Source organism: Metopolophium dirhodum, chromosome 3 (assembly GCF_019925205.1).
Source record: "Metopolophium dirhodum isolate CAU chromosome 3, ASM1992520v1, whole genome shotgun sequence".
In the NCBI taxonomy this organism is placed as follows: Eukaryota; Metazoa; Arthropoda; class Insecta; order Hemiptera; family Aphididae; genus Metopolophium; species Metopolophium dirhodum.
In genome coordinates this window covers 4,696,561-4,707,947 of record NC_083562.1, presented here as the reverse complement: position 1 = coordinate 4,707,947, position 11,387 = coordinate 4,696,561, and the positions used below count along the sequence as shown (strand labels likewise).

Below are 11,387 nucleotides of genomic sequence, written 5' to 3'. Positions count from 1 at the left end.
TGGCCATGCAATAATGACACGGACGAAACTGTTCTTGGATGATTTCGACACAGCGATCCAACGAGTCTAGTTTATGTTGGTTTTGCCCACGGTTGTCTACTCTGTAATAAACTGTTAAGAACAGACGAGTAGTGCGAATAATAAAATAATTAATAATCAAAATTATTTCGTCATGAGCAGTGAACTCGTCCAGCCGGCAGCCCCTCAGGCCTTGTGACTATACCCTGTCCAACGAGAGAACGCGACTGGCTCGGCACTCGCGCATCCAAATCATAATTATAATAATTTCGTAAAATTGAAATAGGGGGTTCGTATTTGAAAAACAGAAGATTGTTTTGTCACAGGATCATCCTTAAGAGGTTCAATAAATCTCAGGAATTCGAAAATATAGGCTATTTAAAAATTCCGAGAACCAGAATTTTAATATATACTTAATTTATGCATAAAAATTAGGCGAGAATGCTTAAAAATCACCCTGTATATATAAAAACGAAAACATAATTAAGTATATTATAATATAATATTTTATACGCCCGTGAGCACTGGGTTTTCCAAATTACGCGGGGTGCTTATACGTATATTGTTTCATTTATTTTCACATCCCGTGAATAGTCGGCCCTAATGTATCGATTCGCCCATAACTACAATACCCATATACGTAGGTACCTATCTATAAATTATAAGATTATTATAAAATTTAGTTTTTATATAAGATTAATTTATGTAGAAAATGTGTATCCACACACTATTTAAACTATTGTCTGTTTGAAGTTACAACCAATGCTGCGTTATAATTTACAACCATCTTAATTCTTAGAAGCACCAGCCATTTTTTATTTAAAAATAAACACTTATTACTATTAAAAAAACGTTAAATTATAAAAAAATATAGAATCTGTTGTTCACACACAAGGCTGATCATCAGAATAACTGAGGGTCGTACTGAGTACCTATTCAATAAAAAAAAACTTTTTCTTTGTTCGAATGATGCCACAGCTCAAATCCTTGATACGAGTGGCAGTTTAAAAAAAACCATTGACTGCAATACTTTTATAATGTAATATAGGTACCTACTATTTTTAAGATTCTGCCGAACAAAGTGAGTTTTTTGAAATACTATACAGAATTTTTTCTGAAAAATACGATAAAACCAACAAACTCATCGCTTACGCGGCGAACAATCGACAATCGTAGAGTTCGAGAAAGACTTTTTCCATGACTACAAACTGCGTTTAGCTATCGTAGAGACTTTTAATTTTAATTAAGGGAGAACGTACTAGGTGCACTATTACAATATTACATTCACAAATACTAAATAGGTAGGTATACCTCCTAATTTATTGTTCTTATTTAAAACATTTTTAAAAATACCAAATTGTTGTTTTGAGTAGTTAAGGGGATTCCATACCGTGATTTTCTGTTTTTGTCTAACACACGCGCGACATAGGGTTTTAGACGGATTCTTTGCCAAACATATCAATTGATCTAATGAAGTGATAAGAATTCTGAAACAGATTTGAATTCGTCGTCAAGTCTACTTGCAACCGACTTCCCCACAATTTTGATTTTTTGATTTTAGCTTCTCCAAAAATTGAAATACAAAAATGTTTAAATACTCTTTTAGATTCTGAGTGAAACGATGAATGTATTGATTTTACAATGATGTGTGTTTTTTTTTTTATTTTTTTTTTTATTTTTTTTTTTATTTTTGTGTCTGTGTACACGATAAGTAGTCGAAATAATGCTTCGATTTTCGACTTCAGTATCTTGTTCGATGGGAAAGTGAATATCGTTGGTGCATTGGGGAGGTCAAAATTTTAATTTCCCAGTAGTTTTCAAAAGCGATGTGAAAAACAAAAGAAAAATTAAGGAAAAAACGGGAATTTTTACGCAAAATCGATTTTTAACAAAATCGATTTTGGTTATTGGTGTAACTCTAAAACAAATGACCGTAGATGCATGAAATTTTCACTGGTTGTTTATATTTGCATTTTCTATACACAATACAATTTTGAAAATAATTTGACTTTTTTTGAACTGTTTACGGACATTGTCAGTTTTCAGTTTTTTTAAATTTTTTTTCTATAAATATCAATAAAATTTTATTTGTTGGGTAAAAAAGCTTGAAAATTTAATAGAAGGCTCCTAGGTTATTGTTTCAAAGGCAGATGAAAAAAATTAAAAATCCTTAGTCACAGTTTTTTTTTATACACGTTTAAAGTTCAAATCTTGAAAAAATACGGAAAAATCACGAAAATTTGCAAATTATTTTGAGTTAGAAATTCATAAAAAATTTTTTTTTTAAATCTAAGATTTTAAAATCTAATACATGATTCCTCATAAGTTTGTCTAACTTTATCAAAAAAAAAATTTCTACAAGAAAGTCAAATTAAATTTTTATGAGCGTTTTAAATTCATATTTTTACAACATTAGATATTCACTCGATTTCTCATGTACCGATTTCCTTATTTTCTTGTAATTCAAAAACGAATAACTGTAGATACATGAAAATTTCACTGAATGTTTATATTAGCATTTCCTATACACCATACAATTTTGAAAATATTTTGACACTTTTTGAGCTGTTTACGGGCATTTTCAGTTTTCAATTTTTTTAGTTTTTTTTTCTATAAATATCAATAAAGTTTTATCTGTTGGGCCAAAAAGTGTAAAAATTTAATACAAGACTCCTGATATATTTTTACAATAGCAGTTGAAAAATATTGAAAATACATAGGCACAGTTTTTTTTTATAAGCATTTAAAGATCAAATTTGGACAGAATTTATCAAATTTATAATTTAATAATTATTTTGTAGTTAAAAATTTATAAAATGTTCAACTTTTATAGCTAAGGATTGAAAATTGAAAACAAGGCTCCACGTAAATAGGTTATTTATAAATTACTTTATTCACAATAATATCATCAAATATACTTGGTAATATCATAGGCTGACTGACCGTTTTCGCTCAGAATCGTTTTTCTTATACAATGATATTATATCATTGAATTCAAATTTAACACCATCCATTACAGTGACCCACTTGTAACCTACTGTACAGCAGAGCGACATCTACTTATCCACCTTTTTTTAATATGACGTTTTCTGAAATTTGGGGGATAATATCAAAAATGTGGGAAAGTTGATTTCAAGTAGACTTGACGACGAATTCAAATCTGTTTTTAGAATTCTTATTGCTTCAATTGATCAATATTGGAATGTTTGGTAAAAAAACACGTCTAAAATGCTATGTCACGCGTGTGTTAGACAAAAACAGAAAATCACGGTATCGAATCCCTTTGATATCTAATTACTAATAACTATTTAACTAGGTATAGGCATACTATTAGGAAGTTGTCAGCAGTGTGCACTATTTGTTCTCTCTCTCTCTCTCAGATCTGAGCGCAACATAGCTGCAATTTTGCTTTTATCAGAACCTGCAGTCCTGTTAGCATTAATATTGGAGTGCATTGACATATTATAATATTAAATATTAATTTGAGTATTTGACACACTAAAGTACCAAACTATAAAAGTTAAGAACAGTAGGTATCTATACATATGTTTATAATGTTATATGTTGGATTTTTTTTACAATGTTTCAATTTTTCTCCGGTTTATATGCGGATTTTAAAATTATAATATTTTACATAGGTTTTGATAACTTCGTAAGTCATAACTTACGTAAAGCTGCCGGTAGGTCAGAAAAAAAATAAAATCCAATAATAGTGCTCTGACCTTATCTTAAGACCATCAATTTTCATACAAAATGTACTTATAATATTATACAATGTACATAATACATATAACTATATAAGTAGTTTATCACATTTTAAATCTATACACATTATAACTTCGTTAGTATGTGCACTTAAGTGCAATTCATATTATTTTATAAACATTAAATCAACAATATTGCTTTATATAAGAAACTATGAGTTTCGTTTTGAATCATGTTCTAAACTTTATGATTTTTATTGTTCCTAAAATTAAAATTGAAATGCACAATGGCTTATTTAATATTTCGAAGTAGGTAAGTAAAACTATGTGTCAAACGTTAAGTACCTTTCAGTGTTTCTATCAGTTCCTGTATCACACCAGAAAAGCAGCAATTTGGTTTGTTTTGCCATTAACATACCAATTGACTATTCGATAAATAATTCACATGAAAACGTATAATTAATCTGATAATAATATCTAATAAAAAAAAAAATAATATATTTGTTTTGTTTTCATTTTATTTTTTTGACAATAGTACAAATTTTGATAATAATATAATTTATACACCACGATTCTTAAGAATATCAAACTAATAAAAAAAAATCATTTTATTTAAAAGTACAATTTGTTTATGATTTATAACAGTATAAGTACTTTGAAATATAATATAGTTTTTAAGTTATAATATATTTTAATATCGTTGATTAGATTTCATTAAATTCACATTCAGTTTATATAATAAATATAAATTGTAAATCATATTTTATATACGTAACAATTAATCACAACTTCACGTGTCAGACATATATAGATAGGTAGGTACTAAATCACTTCTATGTAGGCAAATAGGTATTCAATCTGGTCATTTAAGTTATATATTATGGTAAAGTTATATGGTAAAATATAAAAAGAAAAATTCGATAAAATTTCTGTTTTTAATTGTATGTAATGTAATAATGTAATATTTTATTAAATACTGGGCAGTTACATTAATATATTACATTTCGACTGAATTTGAAAATGTAAAAATTTCAAATCGTAAAAATTGTTCACGGCAGTTGTTAGGAGTTATAAGGGCATCTAAGATAATGATAAACGTTTTTTTAAATTTATATTCCATTATTTAAAATAACCTTGGTACACATTGCCCTTCTCTTATTAAAGCTGCTTTGTACAAGAGTTAAATTATAAAAAAAAAGTTTCTTTGTCATCTTTGACAATCCCTTGTAGCTAATATAATAAGAGCTTGTCGACCCATTTTTTGGTCCCTGCTTTTAGGAACATATTTATGTACAGGCCTAAAACATAAAGAAATTACCCCATATTGGTTTTACCCCCAAAGCTGTCACTTTTTATACATGAGATCATTCCTTCAAGTGTGTTTATGTTATTCCTACTAAAAAATTCATCGGTAACGAGGTTAGACGGCAACCAATAATAGAAAACACTACCATGGAAAACTTCAACCCGAATATCTTATTATACGTTTATTTACAGATGGTATTTTATATTATGCATAGGTACCTATTACCTACACTAAAAAATATGTTTCATTAAAAATCTGAAAACTTGATCGTAAAAATTGACTTTTGTCGATCTTTATATTTATATATTATATATACAATATACAGGATGATCCGCCAGACACGCTTATTCCTATTTTTTCTTAACAATGAATTAATCAAAATATTCCGATTTTGTGTTTTTAAGTACCTATATTTAAGGACAATATTTTAGACTATTTAGATTTGTTATAAGTATTATTCAGGAGTGCCCTGCTACGTACCTAAAATTTTCAAATCGTCATTGCAGACCTAACCCATTATTGTATGGATCTACAGTAGGTATCTATAGTAACTAGCTATAGTAGTTAATAAGTACACAAAGTTAAATAACTCAAAAACTATACATTAAAATTTCGATTTGGATACATCAACAATTTCAAAAAGTTATCTGCTTAAAAATGTATAGAAAAAATAGTAATTTTCAAATCTTCATTTGAAATAAATAAGTTGTTTTCCCACGGCGGATATTCGTTAAATGGTACCTACGAAAAAAATCTAAGTGTTTGAAAATATTTTGGTCCTTATAGTATAATTAAGTATAATTCTTTATTAAAGAAAAAACATAAGGGGTGAGCATGCTTGGCGAATCATCTTACATATTATGAATATGAGTACCTATAAATGTTTGTAAGGTGTTACATTTATTTCCAAAATCTTTTAAATCGTTCATTAAAAACCAGAAATATTTAGGACTTTTCATTAGGTAGAGTTCAGTACAATGAATAGAAAATTATAAGCTTCACAAAAATATACACAAAATAATCATCAAATGGTTTTGTTTGCAAACATTATTCGTTTTTTTACAGGTAAAATGTTCTTATAAAATGCAGCATTGAAAATATTAAGGCCGTGTTAACCTATACCGATTGTTATTATCTCCCTGTACATTTTTCCCGAAAACTACTGAACATTTTGCAATTTTGTCAAAATCAAAATATCAGATATATTTTTAAATTTAAATTTATAATCAATAGACGTGGTTTTTGAAAGAAACATGTTTTACTTCCTTCATCCCGTTTAATAGGTAATATACTTATAAACTAATATCATATACAATATACTTATGCCGTTTGGCTATTTGTCATTTCGTTACTTACATTGGCGTTAGAAACATAAGTTATAACCAATTACTTATGAAATAAAAACAAATATTTAATTGTAATACTATTATTTTTTCCCTGCTGTCAGCGATGCCACTATAAAATAATACTATATAATGGTTATTATTTATTTGATAATTTAATAACAAATTTCCGCTACGTTAAATTTACATGACACTAAATTCTGTATTATAATATGTATGATAATGTTAACATTGGTAAATCACGTTTATCGTGTCTGAATGTAAATTAATATTGAAGTGAATGTATTTTCAGCATAAAATTAAAAAATTAAATTTTTTAGTCAAGATTCCATGTTACTGTTTAAAAAAAATAAAACCAAAAAAAAAACCTAAATCTTTTCCATTGTCTGACCGTACATTGGTAATAAATTACATTAAATTATTAGTACTTGAACATACACCTAGTATAATATTATATTAATTGGTATTATATTATAATTTTTGGCCTTTATGTATAATGATAATGATGATATCGAACACGTTCTCAAAGTATGTTTTAGCTAAAATCGCGCCACGACTCTTTGAAGACGAGCTTTTTGAATCGTCTTCCTGCATTGACCTCTATGCCCCACTCGATGGTTATTGTTCGTATATATATTATTATTATTATTATTTTTATTATCTTTATTACTATATGTTAATTTATAATATTATTACTATTACTATCATTATTATAATATGGATATGGGCCGACGAAAAGCGATACAAACAAATAGGTCGCACGCGTTTATATTATAATAGTCAGTGGCGTATTTAGGAGTTGACACACTTTTGGTATTAGCACTTCTGATGATGATAATATTATTGCGCATTGCAACGATATTTTAGATGATACAATTTTATTTTATTTTTTCAATCGTTTTAATATTATGGAATATGGTAGGTATTTATAAAGATGATTGTTCCTCACACCGCGGCAAATACCGAGAAAATAAAAAGAGAATTATTAAAAATAGTCACGGAGACAAATTCGTCAACTTCGTATTATAATAATATGTATGCGCCTCCGCACGCCTTACGCCACTGATTTTCACGTCGTATAGGTACATAATATTTTCACCTATGAACATTATATAATAATATATAAACGTTAAATGTTATACGCACGTGTGCCTACGTAGGTATAAATTAAATATTTTATAAAATAACACACTTGTGCCGGGATAACCATGTGGATCCCGCGAACAGTCTTAAAATCATTATATTATTATTATTTTTTTTTTAGTTTTTTTTTTTTTACTATAAGTTTTCGTACCTATTTTTTATCTCGCAGCCCTGCGCACTTGCTCCCGCGCACCTCTCTCTGCTGCACACCCCACAGCCACCGTGGAATACACTTTAGTGGTGACACGTCCTCCGCCGACAGTTTTTCAACACACGACGTATAGTTCGAGGCTACCCCGTCATAATAACGCGGATAAGTATAACTATAGTATACGCGTAAGGTAACCCGTAACGTAACCTATAACAATATGGCAAAATACGATTAAGCACGCTTTTATTTTCAAGCTATACTTTTTAAGTGTTATATGTGTACAATTGAACACGCATGATTTTTTATCTACCTATATATTAAACACGTTGCCAAAATTATTGAAACGAAAATCGTGCAGATATTCGTTAAATCTTTAAATTCTTTGATTTATGGCAATATTGACGCGTTTTAACACCGCGGCCAACTCCTCCGGTGAACTTTGGAAATGAGCGAACAATCGTTATTTCCTTTGCCATTCGTCAATATCATTGTCGGACTTTTAAAATATTGTATTTCATTTTGCTGAAAATTTGCTCGAAAATTCAGAAATAATAATTTAGAACTATTGTATCTCGCAGCATATTATATTATTATGGTTCGATATTTTATTAAGTTGTGCATAGGTCATTTTTTAAAAAATGTTAATATGGCAACGGCGTTAAATCACGAAATCGTACTCAATTTTTATGTTTTGTTCTCCCAATATCGGCAGCTATATATTCCGTTGATGTACTCATATTATGCTCAGTCCGCGCTGTGCTCAATTATCAATAGTCAATGATACACACAATATTATTAGTGACGCAATCAACGCGTGCTCAATCGTATACGATAGGCCCTAACACGTTTGGCGGCGGTGTGTCGAGGGGGGGCCGCGTGGCGAGAAAAAAAACCCGAAAACGAAAGTGTATAATATAATAGTATATAAAAGTTATATAATATTATATATAAACATAATATGCGGTGACCGCGGTGCTATATGTATATACGGCCGCCGACCGGTCATGGCGGCGGTCATCATCACGCGCGGAAGTGCGGTGGCTGCCTGCGGGTGTTCCACTTGCACTTGAGTATCCGCACGTAGGTCATGCGGAAAGTGGCGTTGCACAGGGCGTAGCACACCGGGTTGATGGTGCTGTTGATGTAGCACAGGTAATAGAAAAAGTCCCACATGCCCTGCGTCACCCACTCCTTGTTGCTGTCGGCCTCGTTTCCGCCGCCGTCGTCGCCCCCAGTGGCCGCCGTGAACGGTTTCAGCAGCACTAGTATGTTGTACGGCGTCCACGTGATGATGAACGTCAGCAGTATGGCCGACAGCGTTTTGGCCGCCTTCCGTTCGCTCTTCTTCTCCTGGAACTTCTTCTTCTTCTTCTCCTTGGCCTGGAACGCGGCCCCCTGCGCCCGGGTCAGCTGCTTGGGTTGCACGATCTTCGCCGCGCTCAGCGGCAGCCGCATGTCCTGCGACGACGGCCGGCGCGACATTGGGCCGCCCGCACCGTGCCGCCGCGACTCCTCGTAACACCCGTGATACTGCCTCACCGTCGGCGCGTCTTGGAGGTCGGTGTCGCCCGGCAACTTTATCACGATCGTGTACACCTGCACATATTATTATCGAACGTGGCACGAAAAAACCACGCGATCATATTATTAATATTATTATTATTTTTGTTGCTATTTTAGTAGTAGGTAGTTGTTATTAAAGTGCCGATGCGTCCACTGACATTATTAAAACTATGATTTTTCTACAAAAAAAAAAAAACGTTATAATAACATAGTTTTGAGGGGGGGGGGGGGGAGAAGACGACTTTGGAATAAATTTGAATAAAAAAAGTACTGGAAATAATATATCATTATTGTTGTTTTTTAGTATTCTCCAATTAAAGCGTTATACGAACCTTTCTCATATAATATTATATAATAAGTGTTTCGGCGTTTTTAATGAGATTTACATATAATATTGTACCTACAACGATACATGTATATACAGGGTGTAACAGATAGAACTTTTGGAAAAACTTTTGTTCTAATCAATAATTAAAATTTTTTTTTATATATATAATTTATAGTCACTTGAGCTACACATATATTATACAAAAAAATTATTTTTATTTTTTAGAACCGAAAATTTTAAATTTTAAATTTGATTTAGATTTTTTTGGATACCTTTATTCAAAATAGCCAATTTGTGAATCTGATTATAAGAACAATTTTGATAGTAAAAACATTTATCTAAGTCAAGTAGTTTATTTTTTAGAATTTCTTAAAATATCAATATTTTTTTGATTAAATAAATTTTGAACGTAATAACTTTTTTCAAAATATTTTTTTTGGGAATTTGCTCACATGAGTATATTTCTTAAATTATTTACTAATCATATAATTTACTAACAATTTTTGTCATACGTTTAAGTAGCATCATTTTTTTTTTCGTCGAGTCTTTCTGTTACACCTTGTATATATAATAATATGTGGGCATGTGGCGCGGTGTGGCGCGGTCTGTACACTCAACTGCAGAAACGTTTTGAGTGTACGTACCGGCCGATGTTGCTAGCTCTCGGATGGGTGACCACTTGGGATTTTTTAGCAAACAAATCCTTGCCACACATACAAATGGCCAACCAACCGTTTCCTCCCCCAACAAACAACCTACAAACAAAAAACAGCTAATGGCCATAGTTGCCGGGGCTTAAGCTCAAAAAATAGATATTGTACATGGACAATTGAATAGTATTGATATCGAAGAGATCGAGTGTAACAGAAAAAAATGATACTCCATTTATTATATTATGTAACTTATTACGTATATACCTACGATAACAAAAATAATTTTAAAAGGAGGAAAACATTTCTATAGATGTATTGTTGTTCGACGTTCGTCCTACTCGAAAATGCCTTGTAGTGCAATTACTTCATGTCTAAAAATATTAGGTATTTGGTATACCCTACACCTTAATTGGCCATGTTTGTTTATACATTTTATTCTCAGATTAAATTATGAATTGCGAATACGGGTACTATAAAGTATTACGAAATAAATAATAATTGAATAATCTAATAGGAAAACTAATGACGTTATGTTATATAATATGACCTTCCATAAATTACGCGCAATATCAACGTAAACGCAATGCAAATATTTTAGAACATACATTTTTCCTAAACTTAAAAAGACATCGGGTGCCGGGTGACATTACTTTACGTAGGTGGATAGGTTATTATAGATTTTATTATTCAACGTGAAATTGAAACTGGCTTTTCATACTATTGTATCATCTTTGAATTAATACTAATGGTTAAAACAATATCAACACATAATAAATTACAAAATATATTATGTTATCTACACCCGAGCGGCCGAGCATTCTTATTATTTTTATTTTTATTGAACATTTTAAACGTCAATATTCGTCATTGTAACGTCTTAAATAATCATTAATCACTAATAAAATAATATCAGTAAATATGTTATACTTATGAGTTATGATTAGAGTATGGGTTTTGCTTTTTTTCTATACCTGTTCAAAACTAATCTTTATCTGGTATAATATTTGTGATTCGTACAACTTAAAATGAATGTTCAACACTTCAGTTTACTTACTAATTAATGAAAAAAAACACGTAATAATAGTATTTTTATTTTTAAATAATTGAGTTGATAAAAATATTGAAATAAAATCGAAACCGAATATAAATAAAGAATATTTTGCTTGTATATAATACCT

At 30.4% G+C, this 11,387-nt stretch overlaps 1 protein-coding gene across 2 annotated transcripts in view; it reads right to left on the bottom strand.

The window, feature by feature from the left end:
* Window positions 1-4,222: 4,222 nt before the first annotated feature.
* LOC132940431 (muscarinic acetylcholine receptor DM1) overlaps window positions 4,223-11,387 on the bottom strand; it is a 35,781-nt gene continuing 28,616 nt past the window's right edge. For both annotated transcript variants that reach the window (XM_061008040.1, XM_061008041.1), the window contains exon 6: window positions 4,223-9,261. In XM_061008040.1, coding sequence (XP_060864023.1) covers window positions 8,686-9,261 — 576 coding nt within the window. In that variant the 3' untranslated portion in view covers window positions 4,223-8,685. The remainder of the gene's footprint in view (window positions 9,262-11,387) is intronic.